The sequence below is a fragment of the Macaca nemestrina genome, chromosome 9, assembly GCF_043159975.1.
Source record: "Macaca nemestrina isolate mMacNem1 chromosome 9, mMacNem.hap1, whole genome shotgun sequence".
Taxonomy (NCBI): Eukaryota; Metazoa; Chordata; class Mammalia; order Primates; family Cercopithecidae; genus Macaca; species Macaca nemestrina.
In genome coordinates, this window is record NC_092133.1 from 136,640,836 (window position 1) to 136,657,327 (window position 16,492).

The 16,492-nt window shown below is 43.0% G+C and overlaps 1 protein-coding gene across 10 annotated transcripts in view; it reads left to right on the forward strand.

The window, feature by feature from the left end:
* Nucleotides 1-16,492, forward strand: part of LOC105494351 (Scm like with four mbt domains 2) — a 253,153-nt gene that overhangs the window by 151,683 nt on the left and 84,978 nt on the right. For all 10 annotated transcript variants that reach the window (XM_011762686.3, XM_011762684.3, XM_011762683.3 and 7 more), the window contains one exon: nt 12,412-12,513. In XM_011762686.3, coding sequence (XP_011760988.1) covers nt 12,412-12,513 — 102 coding nt within the window. The remainder of the gene's footprint in view (nt 1-12,411; nt 12,514-16,492) is intronic.

A 16,492-nucleotide genomic window follows, 5' to 3' on the forward strand; every position in this document is an offset into this window, starting at 1 on the left:
AGACCTTGTGCTGGGTACTGTGCACATACTATCTCACATCCCCACAGTAACTTGACTTGGGAGGCGCTGGGAGTCTTACTGGTTAAGCTCAGGAATTGCCAGGCTCAGAGAAGTTAATTTCTAGTCATACCTCATGCAGAGAGAACATGGGTGAGCCAGGATGCACAGATGCAACTCAAACCCAAGGTCACACTTTTTTTTTTTAATGTTTCTTTTGTCCCAGTTTTCAGAAGTAAACTGGGATATTTAAAGGCTGCACAAACTCAGTATTATTATAACAAAGAGCCAGAAAATGGATTCTGAGAGTATTAAGTGTTGCCTGTTCAGTATGGTATTTGACCCGGAGTATGTTGCTCAACTCCTTATTACTCAGTTGCTTTTGACAAGGGCTCTCCTGGGATTTTGGCCAGGATGATTTTTTATTGTACTAAGTAACAGCTGCCCCTGCCGCTTGCCAAATAAATATCTGCAGCGGGGAATGTGGTAGATGCCCCCTTTGTAGAATTAGAACCAGTGGTGTAAGCCCGAAGAGTGGCCCCATTTTTCTTGTCAGTGATTGGCTTAGGAAGAGGTTTGTGACCAATTTGGGTCAAAAATACATGAGGACATCTGCTGGTGGTTTCTGGAATAGGTTTCCTTGCTGTGAAGAAGCAGCATAGGGAAGAGGGGACCTTGCTCTGCCTGAGAGGCCTGGAGCTTCTGCAGCCATCTTGAGCCCACGAGGGAGGAGCTGGACTGGGGAAAGCTGTCATATCTAGGATGTGGAAGCAGGAGGATAAAAAGAACCGGGGCTGTTTCTGACATTGCTTATGGCTCTGTTCACCAGTCTTGAGCTGCCTTTTCTCTGGACCCCTTTGCTATGTGAGATAATGGATTTCCTTATGGTTTATACCAGGTGGAGCAGGGTTTTCTATCTGGTCTTTGCATGAGAAGGCTCCTTAATAGATAAAGGCTTCCTTGGGGACCAGAACCATTTTAGGTGACTAGTCTGCTTGTCGGCAGGTTGGAAACGATTGCTTACTCCTTGCAAACGGAGAACCCATTGCTGCCGTAGTGGTAGTAGGCTAGTGGGTTAAGGAGTACTTGAGTTTATTGTCATCGTCCTATGCATGCAAAACACCTCTTGTACCGCCGTATTGTGGTCACCATTGTTTTTGGTTATTGCTGTCATTCATAACAGCGTCTTTGAATTTTATACACTAGACATTCAAAGTGGAGGCAGTGGGAGGGTAACAGCAGCACCAGGTCTGCAGTGTAGACTGGCACAAATGTAAGTAAGGATTTCCAGGTCTTGCTGAGACAGCATCAGAGTGAGTCGAGATTAACAGGGATGGTTGGCACCGCTGATCACACCAAGGGGCTGAAGGGTAGGTACTAGAGTGAGTTGATGCTGGAGACAGGCAGAGAGGATCCATTGATGCTGAGGAAGCTCATCAGAAGTGTAGGGGGAGGAGACCACAAGGTCAGGTGTCTCATCAATAATACCTGACTTTTCTCTCAACCGAATCTGAATCAGTGGTTCTCAACTCAGGGGCCAGGGGCATGTGCCCTTCAGTGGACATGTGGCAAAGCCAGGAGACATTTCAATTGTCCCAGGTGGGGGATGCAGTCAGCATCTAGTGGATAGATGCCAGAGATGCAGTTGCAACATCCTGCAGTGGTAGAACAGCCCCCCAACAAAGAATCTGGCCCCAAAAGGTCAATACTGTTGAGGGTGATCATCCCTGTTTCTCACCTGGGAATGGTTGGTGGAGGGAAGCTGAGGGCAGCTGGGGTGTGAGGAAGGCTCTGGAGACTGAAGCTGTTATTAGATCCAGTCCAGGCTGCCTGGCAGTGGACACTTCCCAGAGGGGAGGCTTCCCACCTGTGGCAGAGCACGCAGAGGGGTTTGCAAGCTCTCCATGTTTACTGGCCTCCACATTGGTGTCTGGGAAGGGCAGAACAGAAGCTCACACTGGTGGGTGGAGAAGTTTTGTACCTTCCCAGCTCTTGCTTCTTTCTCTGAAGTATGCTGGCATCGTGTTTCCATGACAGCAGTTGAGTTAATGCATTTAGGGGCCCCTCAGCGTCCACTGCATCCTGCCTGTTACAAATCGTGTGGTTCAGGTTGTAATCTATGATACTACGGTACTACGTTTCTCATTACTATTTTTTAATTTGCTTGAACGCATAGCTGCTAGATAAAATCGCTCTTTACATCTGTGAGTAAAAAATAGAAATGCTTATTAGTGTTCAGCAATAGATTTTAAAATTACATTTTTGTTACAAATATTTCACTGGCTAAATTGAAATCCTTGTAATCAAATTGAAATGTCATAATACTATTGATTTAATAAATGCTGGCCTCCTAATATCTGTTTTTCAATGAAACTAGTATTACGGGAGTAATTTTGTAATGAACATCTGAGCACGAAATCATTGGTAAAACAAAAGAAGAATGGTATCATAAATGGCTCTGGATGGTTTTTTTCAGCGGGACCTAGCATGCTGGTACAAGTAGAGGAATTAAAGCGTAGTTCATTATATATTAATCTGAATGTAATACTAACTAAAACCTTCCATTGACTTCACTGAAGCCTAGTCTTAGAAATTATGCAAATTAATGGAGGCCTTGAAAAGAAGCACATGCAATATTTGAGTTCCCTGTGGACCAAAAAACTGGCATGTTGGAACTGAAAAAATTATACTGTGCAGTATTTTTGTGTAAGTACAATACACTAAAAGGTTTTGGTGCTTAAAAAAATTGGGCAGGGTGAATCCTATATCTGTTTTTTGTCTATTTTATTTTATATCCAAATGAGCCGAAAGGAAGAAGCAAAGAATTGAAGGTTGACACTGAGATTGCTGCTGCAGAAAGAGAATTTCATGTAGCCTTTGATTGTGGAACTTGGGTTAAGAATTTAGTTCCTGGAGCCAGGCATGGTGGCCCACGCCTGTAATCCCAGCACTTTGGGATGCTGAGGTGGTTGGATTGCTTGAACCCAGGAGTTTGAGACCAGCCTGAGCAACATGGCAAAAACCCATCTCTACAAAAAAAAAAAAAAAACAAAAAATTAGCCAGGTGTGGTGGTGCACACCTGTAGTCCCAGCTACCCGGGAGGCTGAGGTGGAAGTATTGCTTGAGCCTGGGAGGCGGAGGTTGCAGCAAGCCCTCGTTGCATCATTGCACTTCAGCCTGGGGGGCAGAGACCCTATCTCAATAATACCAGAATTTGATTTCTGCATAAGGATGATTTCACTGCCTTTTTTTTTTTTTTTTACATGCAAATCCTCCCCAAGTACATTTTAATTTTGTTGTTTTAATTAACGAGAACTTGTTCTCCCCTGTGCCACATCTTCCACAATTTTTTATCATGTGAGATGTGTTTATCTAATGAAGTGGGGATGGGAAGAGGCATTAGCTATTTTCGGAGTCTGTGATAGCCACATAATGACATTTTAAGAGCATAAGCTTCAGTTCTTCAAGCCCCTCAAGTGAATGTGGAGATGAGTCAAGTTCAGGCAGGCCCGGCAGACATGAATGTTCTTTCTTTTCTGTCTTCTCTTTCTCCTGTCTCCCCATTAGTAATACTCTCCATTGCTGTCTGTAGATTAATACTCACAGCCACGTGTATGCTGTATTTTATAAAGAACTTGACTGTTCACCCTGAAGCTTTGGCACCTGCCAGAGACGTGAGTTGCTGCTGACTCATGATGACTATATCCAGGCAGGTGTGTTTCTCCCGCAGCGATGGTTCACTCCTCCTGAATCCGGTGCTGTCCCTTGCCAGGCACGGCAACCACTGCCAAGACAAGGACTTCATCGGGGCAGATGTTGAAAGCAGTGGGTGACCGTGGGCAGTGAGTGCACCCAGGGCGGGCTCTGAGGTTGCAGGATCCTCCTGACCTCTGTTGAAAAAAGTAAGACATAAGCCAAAACTATAAAGTCAGGACACCAAGATATTGAAGTTTGTCCATACTCCTTTTTCCAGCATGATACTGTACTTCCTGTTTCTCACTGCAGTTTTCTTTTCTTTTTCCTTTTTGTTTTTCTTTTTTCCTTTTTCTTTTTCTTTTCAGATGGAGTCTCGCTCTGTCGCCCAGGCTGGAATGCAGTGGCGTGATCACGGCTCACTGTAACTTCTGCCTCCTGGGTTCAAACGATTCCCCTGCCTCAACCTCCACAGTAACTGGGATGACAGGCGCCCACCACCACACCCAGCTAATTTTTATATTTTTAGTAGAGATGGAGTTTAATAGTGTAGGCCAGGCTGGTCTCGAACTCCTGACCTCAGTTGTTTTCTAAGTAAATTTCCAGCTTTTCAGGGTCAGGAATCACCTCAACTACTTTCCTGTCCGTCCATTATAGGATGGTGCCTATCACGTGGTATTTAAAATACCAGTCACAGGTTGGGGTTGGTGTGGGCTTTGCAGCCATCCACGTGTACTAGATTAACCACGTTGATCAGAGTAACCTGTCTTGGTTAACGTGGATAACATCGTGTGGAAGTAGGTATCGATAGAGGATAATTTATGAAGCACCGTGAACATTTTGCTGCACGTATTTCCTAAATCTTCATTGCTTAATGTACAAACACACGAAAGTAGTCATGATATTTGCTAATTGTTGATGAAGGCTGTGACTGGCTCTAGATAAACATTTTGGAAGTAACTTTTAGGGCCGGAATGCACTCACATACTTTCTTCTTAAGCCATTGAAAAGTGCGAGGAATTAACAGCAAAACTTGGAGGTTTTAAGTAAATGATCAGTGTTAGTAGCTATCACTTTTTACCTTAGTAATAGCTTTCTTTGAAAGAAAATTTTAGGGGGCTCTAGGTAGATTGTAGTAGTGTTGTTTGCCTGTATACACTAATTATTGATTTTTAAAAAGTCCTTTTTGGTCTTTGTTCCCTGGTCTGTTATATAACCTGGTGGCTAGAAGGTGGGCTCAGACTGAGTCAGGCTGCTTGGGCTTGAAGCCTGGCTTCTCTTGGTAGCTGTGTGCCCTTGCGTGGGTAACTTCGTCTCTCTGTGTCTTAATTTCCTCCCACAAGAGGGATTCCACCCCACAGTCTGTGTCAGTGGAAAATGACAATACAGAGAGTATGCCTGCCAGTATTTACAACATGTTAGCTGTTTCTGTCCACTTGATATTACAGCCTGAGTATCTCTTATCCAGACACGTCTGGGACCAGACGTGTCTCCGGGTTCAGATTTTGGAATATTCGCAGTACATTTGCCTGTTGAGCATCTGAAAACCCGAAATCGAAAAGGCTCCGATGAGCATTTCTTATGAGTGCTTGTTGGCCCTCAAAAAGTTTCGGGTTTGGGGCTTGGGATTTTCAGAGTTGGGATGTCCAGTTTGTATACACAGAACCTAGTTAATCTCAGCATAGATTTACTACATCTTAGTAGGGGAGTGAGAACTGCTCAGGCTCTGGAGGGAATAAAGCTGATGAAACCTGGGTACAGAAAGGAAGTTGATGTAGACAGAACCTCTTTTATGATGTCATTCCACTGAAAATAAGGTTCCCTGAAGAGAGATTGCCACGGTAGCCTGCTAAGACAGTCCTCCAATAAAATGAATGGCATTTTACTTTTGATCAATATGAAACTACTTTAGGGCAAAAATAAAAATGGGTAGTGATGAATATAGATGGGAATGACATTGCTGGCATTTATTAAAGGAGAGTAGTTTTTCTGTAGGCAATTTGACTGGACTCCAGTACTCTTAAGTAAACAGTATTTCTTGAATGTGACAGGCATATTTGTAAATCTACTAAGGACTTAGTAATATATCCTGATAACAGGAATAACATCATTCTTGATCCAATAATTGCAAAGTGTGAATGATTCTCTAGAGCTTTGCAAAGGCCAAGAATGTCTCTTTCAAACGACAGTGGATTTTCCATTATCTCTCAGTACATAATTGGTTTGGCGAATCATCTTCAGGACCCAGGAACTCTCTCTGTCCTTAATATTGAGGATGATTAGTTGGGTGTTTGTGTAAATGAATGCATGCCCTCTGACTGCATTAACAGCCCAAAGTAAGTGGTCTGGGGTGAATAGATTTGTTTTTCAATGAGAAGAGCTGCATCTTTTCTCATATACTAATACGGATGTACACTTACACCGCAGAACTCAGCAGTTCTGTCTGTTGGCTTATTTGGAAATTTTGTGGTGTTGAATCCTTCAATTATCATAAAAACTTGTTATTCCTTAGGAGTATCAAGTGACTTCTTTTGCCTTTTAGATCATATTTAAATGCTTCTATCCAGTATGCAGAGCCCAGTCTCTGTGCATAAATTCACTGTGCTACCTTCCCACAATCTTTTTTTTTTTCTTTTTCTTTTTTTTTGTTTGAGACGAAGTCTCGCTCTGTCACCAGGCTGGAGTGCAGTGGCTCAATCTCGGCTCACTGCAACCTCACCACGCCCAGCTAATTTTTGTATTTTTTTTTAGTAGAGACGGGGTTTCACCATGTTGGCCAGGATGGTCTCGATCTCTTGACCTCGTGATCCACCCGCCTCGGCCTCCCAAAGTGCTGGGATTACAGGCATAAGCCACTGTGCTCCACCCCCAGAATCTTTTATCATTCTGAGTCACGTGGTTTTCATCTTCCAAATTAAGCTTCACACCTATGAATCCTTTGACTGCTGTGATCATAGTGATACTTCATTTTTATATGCTAGAAGTAAAAAACATTTGTTGTGACGTTCCTTCTCATTCTGGATCTTCCATAGCTGTTCTTGCCTGTCTTTTCCTTCTCCCTTTGACAAGTGGAGGTGTTCTGTGTATTCCATGCAATAGCTGTTAGTCTCCTGTGTGGTACCTCAGTGGCTTCTGATCAGTGCTTATTGGATGAGTGACAGAATATAGGATTGGAATGGATGTCAAGAAATCATCAGGTTTCTGTCATCCCTTCAGTTTAATTCAATAAATATGTATTGAAGCCTTTCTTGGGTGAGCCACGTAGCATAAATGAGGGAGTTTGGCACTTACTGGAAAGTTCTGCACCTACAGCATGGTTATCTTTCGTGTTTTTTAAAGTTCTCCAATGGCCAGAAGTTTCAGTGGCAAACCCCATCAGAAAATATTGTCGTGCTCTGGCAGTAAAACGTTTCTGAAATCGTCATTCATGAGTAATATAAACATTAGAGTAGCAGGTTTAGCCAAACTCTTAATTGTTATGTCTTTATTCTTGAGTCTTCTCAATTTCCATTATGTTGACTTAGCTTTGAAACTGGTGGGGTTTCTACATGGTCATAGAGGGATTTTTTTTTTTTTTGATGTTGATTAGGAAGTGATTTTCAGAAAGTGGAAGTTAGGGCTGGAAGATACAGCAACGTATTTTATAGTTTCCAGATTTATTTATGAAATACAGAGTTGAACTTTAATAGGATAAGATATGTGGATATTTGAGGCCATACTACAAATACCTATGTTTGGATGTTGCGACCTCTCAGAATGTCTGGCTTCTTTTTTCAGTATATGAAACAAGAATGTTTAAGGGGTTTTGTGTAGTTTGGAAAGAAAAGCAGATGCATTTCCGTGAGTAAGAAGTGTCTTGACTGTAACTTAGGAACTCTTTTTACCCACAACACTTCTAACGTCACGTGTGTGGGTTTTTCCACACCAGCCAGTTCTTCAGCTCTCTGGACAGCAAGTGAATATTCTGCAGTTTAATTCGTTTCTGACACCATCTGAAAGCAGTGCAGACCCCACAAGTGAAGGGCTCGGTACCACAAGATTCCTCCACTTTGGTGCCAGTCACAAGTCCTGGGATTCCTGTACTTGATGGCTATAAATTAGGGTTCCTAAAACCCCCTTCTCAGATGTGATAGTTTTCCAGAACGGCTCACAGAGCAGTTTCCTTACTATTACCTGTTGATTGTGAAGGGTACCATACAGGATGCAAATGACCAGCCAAATGGAAGAGGTGCCCAGGGTGAGGGCTGGAAGGTGGTCCCAGGCACAGGGACTTCTGGCCATGTGGAGTTTGGGTGTCCCCACCCCCTGGCACATGGAAGTGTTCATCAACTGGAAAACCCCAACTCTGTCATTTAGGGTGTTCATGGGCGTTTCATTATGTAGGCACAATTGATGAAATCTTTGGCCATTGGTAATGAGCTCCATATCCAGCTCTTCTCCCCTCCCTAGTGGTTGTGGGGTGGAAATGAACTTACAGACCTCTCTAATTATGCCTTGGACTTTCTGGACATGAGCCCCCACCCTGAAGCTGTTTAGGGACCCATCAAGAATGGACCGATTAGAACAAAAAAGCTCCTGTCACCTGGGAAATCCCACAGGATTTAGGAGTCCTGTACCAGAGACAAAGACCGATTACATTTATCACACAGCTGAAACCTGGGAGAATTAATTTAAGTTGTAGGAGATCTGAGCTAAGACTGACAGAGGGGAAACTAGTTTCTAAAGTTTTTGGAATAATGCCCACTGAGCATTATTCTTAAACTGTTTAAGAATATTTAAATGTCATGCTCTTTTTATTTTCATCCCGTATTCATGCGTGGTTTTGATGTTTATGTTCGTTGTTACAGATGAGCAGAGGTGGGGAGTTTAATGATGAACATTCGAGCGCAGGACACTCTGGGAGAAAAGGAAGAGATTGTGTGTTGTCTGCAGGAAGCGGAAGTGATCCCCTCTTAACCTACAGATGTAATTAGATGCAGAGGATGCTGAAGTCATTACCCATAAGCATTTCCAATACAGTCCGCAACCCTGAGTGGGCAGGGTTATCTCAGGGACACATTGCTGTCTGCTGTATTTCCAAGGAGCGGCAACCACTGCCTGGTGTCTGCTAGACAACTGTGAACACAGGAAGTCCGTAGAGAGGGCAGGGCTTCTGGGGCCACAGAGTTTCCACACAGCACGGGGAGCTCTGATTGACAGACCTTCCCAGAGGGCTTGGAGTACGGAATAAAGGTTGGGGGTGGATTTGGCTAAAGACTCCAAGTCAGTGGTCAAGGTCAGGCTGAGGGCCTGGGATGTAGACAGGGCTTAGGGTTGTGGGTAAACCCTACTTAGAAAGCTGACTCTACTCAGAGAGCAAAGGTTGGAGCAAGAGTTCTGTGGAGGAGAGAGAAGCACAGAATCTGGAATGGAGGGAATGAAAGAGGGCAGGTAGACCAGAAGCCCCATGGCTGTCAGGACGCCCCTACAGCGGAGGCTCTGAGTAGAGCCATGGCGAGAGAGGCAGCCAGGGAGAAGACCCATGCCTGCCGCCGTGCACCAGACCTCAGGAATGCCTCGCCCTGTGGCTGTGGCTGGTGAGGGGCAGGCTGCAGGAAGAAGGGGGTCCTACACAGAGAAAGAGTCTCCTGAGAAACACTGACATTCATCTGTTAACCATTACTTACAGTTATGAATGTCCTGGGAGTGACTGAGGGCACCTCTGATTGTCAAACAGCGTAATAATGACTGCTTAGACATGCTGAGTACATTCAGGCCATGTTTTATTATATCATAATTCTTTAATAATTCCCCTTTTCCAAAGATGAAAGGGTTTTGTACTTAAATGGGGAAGGATATTTACCTGCAAAAGCCATGATCAGGACTCACTTCTCGCTGATGGGTACTGGGGACATGGGTGTCTGACAGGAACATTCACTTTTTGAGATGAAGTCTTGCCCTGTCACCCAGGCTGGAGTGCAGTCATGTGATCTCGGCTCATTGTACCCTGTGCCTCCAGGCTCAAATGATTCTCCTGCCTCAGCCTCCTGGGTAGCCGAGATTACAGGTTTCCGCCACCACATTCAGCTATTTTTTGTATTTTTACTAGAGACAGGGTTTCACCATGTTGGCCAGGCTGGTCTCAAACTCCTGACCTCATGATCCGACTGCCTCAGCCTCCCAAAGTGCTGGGATTACAGGCAGGAGCTACTGCACCCAGTCCACTTTTAATCCTTTTTTTTTAATGTTTAAATTTTTTTATTGGTATGTAATAGATGTACATCCTTGGGGTACATGTGATTAATACATTCATATAATTTGTAAAGATCAAATCAGTGTAATTGAGATACCGATCACCTTAAATATTTGTCTTTTCTTTGGGCTAGAAACATTCAAATTAACTTTGAATTCGGATGTCAGCGAGTCAGTGTTGGTTTAGTTGTGATGTCTCCTCGCCTGTGGCTTCTGGCTCTGCCTGGGCATGACGGCTGCTGTGTGTTAATCCGCATTTGCTCTCTGTACAGTAGCCTTCGATTCCTTCTCTTTCCTGATTTGCGTTCCCCCAGCCACCTTTAAAAGTAAATGTTTTGAAATCAAAACCACGAGGAGATACCATCTCACACCAGTAAGAATGACTGTTATTAAAAAGTCAAACAGATACTGATGAGGCTGTGGAGAATAGGGAACACTTACCCACTGCTGGTGGGAATATAAATTAGTTCACTCACTGTGAAAGCAGTTTTGAGATTTACTGACTTGAAACAGCTACCATTCGACCCAGCAATCTCATTGGTGGCTGTATACCCAAAGGAAAACAAGTCATTCTGTCAAAAAGACACATGCACTCACATGTTCATTGCAGCACTATTCACAATAGCAAAGGCATGGAAGCAGCCTGAGTGCCCATCAGTGATGGACTGGCTAAAGAAAATGTGGTACATATATACTTATGGAATATTACACAGCCATAAAAAAGAATGCAGGTATGTTCTTTGCAGCAACATGGATGGAGCTGAAGGCCGTTATTCTTAGCAAACTAATGCAGAAAGTTTGCTAATGCAGAACAGAAAGCCAAATACTGCATGTTCTCGTTTAGAAGTGTGAGCTGAACATTTAGCACACACGGACGTAAACATGGTACCAATAGTCACTGGAGACTACTAGAGGGGAGGGGGGAAATGAGTCATGGGTCAAAAAATTACCTATTGGGTACTATGTTCACTAATCTGAGTATAGTATGCCCATGTAACAAACCTGTGTATGTACCCCGTATCTAAAATAAAAGCTAAAAATAAATAAATAAAATGCTTTGTTTGCAGCATAAACAGTGCAGATCATCACCTGCACCTATTTCCTTGTGCTTTTCCTTATGCATATAATTTTTATAAAGTGTGGATTGTAAGTTATTAAGGAATTTGTAAATGTTTAGAGTGGCCAGTTCCTTTGATTGGGTTTTGTCGTGTTTGACCACGTCCTGTCTTGTTCTGATTAATGTCCTCTTTGGACATGGCCCCAGCATTCATCATGCATCCCCCAGTACAGAGACCTTTGCAGACTGCCCTGGGGACATGAAAAATGAAAGGGTCCATGTGGTTCTATAGGCGTTTACATTCAGTTACCTTGGCAACTCGGTGCACTGGTTGAGGGTTTTATAAGCAGTTCTTGTAGTCTGATCTCCTGTCGGACACTGACGGTACTGACCAGCTTTTGGGGGTTTTGGGGAAACAGGCACTGTCCGTCTGGGTTCTGTGCGGTCCTCAGAGTTGGATATAGAGTGATGTGGTTGGAGTAATTAAAAACCCACTTTCGATTCGCAGGTCAAAGAAAGTAACAGGTCCCCAGATATTTTCGTACTTCACACCCAATTGATGTATTTGGAAATCACAGGATTTATTTGCAGCTATTATTTCCTCAGGGACAGACTGCAAATACATTTATTTATCCATGCTGTTTATCCAGACCGTGAGTTATGAGGTGACCTCCATCTCCGCAAGATAAATTCTGGTATCCGGAGTCCAGCCAACCTCCTCTATTGCTGTGTAGCTGAAGTGGATATTGAAATTTGTTTTCTTAGGAGGCAGGAAAGCCCCATCTCTCTCACATAAAGGTTGCTGTGAGTGGGTTATAAAACTGCCAGACCCCTATTAGGAAAGGAGTGTTGCTCCCCTTTGTTGAGTAGGAGTCAGGTTCTAATCGTCCGTGGGGCAGGTTTGGATTCTGACCTCCAGGCATCTCTAAGATCACGGGGATTATGGGATCTTGACTACCCCTACCTGTACCATACTGGTAAGCCGTGTGCCAGCTTACTCCTAGTAACTGGTAAGCAGTGTGCTCTTAGACACAGGAGGTGGGGGCAGACCGTGGGTACAGGGTGCTGACTGAGGCTCTGAGATGTGACTCCAGTAGCGAGAGGCCTCGTTTTCTGAAGACACCCTGTTGTGTTAGGATGATGGATTGCCTCCCTTACTCTGCTGTGCTTCAGTTGATAGCACCGAGGATGAGCAAAGCAGTGTAATGTGAATTTTTGCTTAGGGTAAATTTAAGCCTGGCCACGAAGCCTTGTTGCCTCTCCCTTGGAAAAGCAATTTAGCCTGCAGAAAATAATTAAATCTGCGGTATCTGGCAATAATTAGAAATTCTAAACGGGGAGGGTTAATTGTTTCCATCAGATTTCGGTTGCCCAATAAAATGGGAGCGCATCCGGACCGTGGCTTTCAGTATTTTCATCTTTCTCCCTGCAGGATCACGCAGATTTGCGAAGCCATTTCTTCACAGTTGGGATGAAGCTTGAGACAGTGAATATGAGCGAGCCCTTTGACGTCTCTCCTGCGTCAGTGACTAAGGTGAGTTTTCCTCCCTCGTTCTTCAACCCAACTCCTAGAGTGGATCAAATTAAACCTTTCAACTCAAAGACGACCAGATGAAATATATTCGTGCAAGGCTATCAGCAATGCCAGGCGAAGCTAAGGAAGATTGCCGCCCCTCCAGTCCAGCGCTGCTTTAAGCTGTTTTTATTACTGGTGGCACAGAGTGACTCTAATCAGATGCCCCCTCTTATCATGGATAGGGTGAATTTTCCTTGTCTTCTGCTAGTTGTCCACTGACGAGTTGCACGTTGTAATCATTACAAGGGTAATTTGTTCTTCCTGCATGGGTAGTAAATATGATCTGTTTAAACTTGGAAAATACATGAAAATGGTGCAAAGCAAATTCTCACCTCCCATGTCTCAGCATTTCTGTGTTATTTTTCTCATGTGCCCTCATTGACTAAAGAAAAACTCATGCTTCTAAGATCTACAGATTCAGAATAAAATTACCTTTTAACATAAAGGCATTTTTATAATGATCTGTTAGTCTTTGAAGATTGTAATATCCCAGCGGGTCATGGTGGCTCACATCCATAATCCCAGCACTTTGGGAGGCCAAGGGGGAAGGATCACTTGAGCCCAGGAGTTCAAAACCAGCCTGGGTAACATAGGGAGACCCTGTCTCTACAAACAGTAAAACATTTTTGAAAAAGTATAATATCCATTCCCCATTAAAGAAGTTTTAATGACAAAACCTCTGGTAAAATCAAAATTGCTTGTTTCTACCTTAAATACTCTCTTACAAATAGTGTGGGAAACTTAGCATTCTTGGCCGACGTGTGTTTTGGTGAATGGTCTTTTGTGTACTTCAGTAGGAGAATTTAATTACAGATTTAAATCTGTTTTAATTTCTTTTTCTTAAGGAAATGGGATTTTCGTTAAGGAAAATCACTTTTCATGCAGTGATTAGTATTTGTTATGTGAGTCATGAGTTTTTAAAAATTTATGATTTGGTAACACTTGAGAAATTTAGTAGTGATAATATATTACAGAATATGGAAATTGGTTATAAAAATGCAATGCTTTCTAAACATTTTTTCTTGTAAACGTTTTTTCTTTAGTGAACATAAATTGTTTTTATAACCATTAAAGTAGCTTATTTCAAGGATAACTTTAGGAGCTGGGCACGGTGGCTCACGCCTGTGATCCTGGCACTTTGGGAGGCTGAGGTAGGGTGATCACCTGAGGTCAGGAGTTTGAGACCAGCCTGGCCAGCAGGGTGAAACCCCATCTCTGCTAAAAATACAAAATTTAGCCAGGTATGGTGGCGCATACCTGTAACCCCAGCTTCTTGGGAGGCTGAGGCAGGAGAATCGCTTGAACCTGGGAAACGGAGGTTGTAGTGAGCCGAGATCTTGCCACTGCCCTCCAGCCTGGGCGACAGAATGAGACTCCATCTCAAAACAAACAAACAAACAAAGTCAGAAAAACTTTAAATATTTAAGGTTATTTATTTAAAGAAAAATACATTGGCTTTTGCTTTATAATCTTTGAAAGTCATGTACTCCTGATTATCTAGCATCCGTTAAAAAACCTTTTAATTTGAAATGGCCTTTGGGGTTCTTTACTGTATATCCTGCCAGTAGTCGGATATTTTTCCAAAATGGACAAATGGTACCCTGTTGAATCCTAGCCAGAATTCTCCTTTGTTCCGTTAGTGGGTGCTGCAGTCATGCCAGCTGCCCATCTGTTTGCAGATGTAGCATGCTACAGAGTCACTTCACCTGGTATTTATCAATTAAACTCAACAGAGTTGATGTGCATAGACTGTCAGCGGTAACCTCTCTTACATTCTTTCTTTTTTTTTTTTTTTTTTTTTTTTTTTTGAGATAGAGCCTTGCTCCATTGCCCAGGCTAAAGTTCAATGACGTGATCTCGGCTCACTCACTACAACCTCTGCCTCCTGGGTTCAAGCGATTCTCCTGCCTCAGCCTCCCAAGTAGCTGGGATTATAGGCGCCTGCCACCGTGCCTGGTTAATTTTTGTGTTTTTAGTAGAGATGGGGTTTCATCATCTTGGCCAGGCTGGTCTCGAACTCCTGACCTTGTGATCCGCCCGCCTCAGCCTCCCAAAGTACTGGGATTATAGGCGTGAGCCACTGCACCCAGCCTCTCTCACATTCTTATTCCTTTAAATAATTCTTATGCCTTTAAATAGTTGTAATATGTAATGTTAGAATGTGTCTACTAATCAAAATTAATTTCAGCCCAAATATCTTTTTCTAGTTGGATAGACTTCCAGTGATAGTTGGCTTTTCACAGTAAATAATTTTCTCTAAATAGATCTTATCGAGGGGAGGGAAGAAGTATTTTTACTGATTTCTAAATTGTGTTTCCCTTTTTATTTTGCTTTTTCTTACCCTTTGTAGCAAAGATAAAATAAGTCATGCTGTTTCGTGTACAGCCCTCCTTCTCTTATTGACCATGTTTTGTATAATGCATGGACTGGGATGTGTGCATCTGTCTTTTAGAACCTAGGTAGGCACCTCCCCAGGTTCAAGACTCATCTTCATGTAATGACGTATCAGAATACTCCTAGCGTAGAAGATGTTTACAATTAAATATATTTCTGTAAGTATGGGGAAAGTACCTTGGAGTATTATGTTTGAAAATATAGCACACTGTGCTATCATTACTCATCACAATGAAAATTTCATTTTTTTTCCCACCTTGGGCCTTTTCTTGGTGGCATAACTGTTGAAGAAATATGTAAATAATGTTACAACAAACAGACAAGGATGCAGACAGGCGTGTAGTGGATCGAGTATTAAATGGTGAACCTCCAGCAGTCCAGCCAGGGTGTGCTCTTGGTGTTGAAATACTGGCAGATGGTGGTGATGTCATCCGTGTAAGCGAAGTGCATTGTATTGATTAGAGGAAAGGCTACTGGCATGAGAAGCCTTGGGTTCTGTTTCTGTGTCTGCCATCTCTTAGCTGTGCAGTCTTGGGCAAGTCGGTTAACTGCTCTGGGCGTTAGTTCTGAGTCCTGTGGGTTCTGGACTGGATAGAGCACAAAACACTGCTTCGGACCATTTAGGAACATGAGCCCTGATGGATCTGATGAAACGTACTAAGCTTTTCCTTTGAAGCATTCCCACGTGAACATGCATTTTAACGGTTGTGGAAATTCCTTCTTTATAGGGTACCGCGGCTCCACCAAAATCACATGCTCTTTGTATACGTATGTGTGTGAGTATGTGTATGTATGCGAGACAGACTAAATAACAGTAATTTAACAGATATTTATTGAGCATTCATAGGCTGCATTCTGGACAATGTTCCCATTGTGGAGCTTATATTTTAATGGAGGGAGACAGACTATAAACAGAATCAATAAGTAAATAAATCTAGTATGTTACATATTAAATGCTAAGAAGAAAGATACACAAGGGCAGGGATGTTGGGTTCCTGGGACTGTGCCCACCAATAGCAGTGAGGACTCCAGGAGGCCTTGGTGTTAGTTTCCCTATTGGTACGCACTTGGCTTTGCACCCTGAGCCAGATCGCCATGCATCAGTTTTCAAGACTGTCCAGGGGAGTCCAGGTGCCCAGAGGAGTGAAAGTGATAGAAGTCGAAGGATTTCCATAATCCTTTCAGGTGGAGGGAGGATGAGATTCTCAATAGAGCTCTCAGAGATGACCTTACTGGGAAGGACCCATCTGATCCTTTGCTGCTTGAAGTTGACTTTCACAGGCAAACCTACCGTAAACTATTTACCAAAATTAGCCCAGAGAAGAACAGAAGTGAGTTTCCTCTCCTGCTTTGCTTTGAACTAAATTGCTTCCAGAAAAAAAATAAAGGAGCCGGGAATCATAGCTTCGGAAAACTCTCAGGGTTTCCTAAGAAAGACTGGGTTATGTCCATTGAATTGGGAAAGGGATCTTTTTTTCTGGCCTGGTTTAGATACTAAATTATTTAAATCCATCATGCTTTTCAGTGATGGCCCGTCTGATTT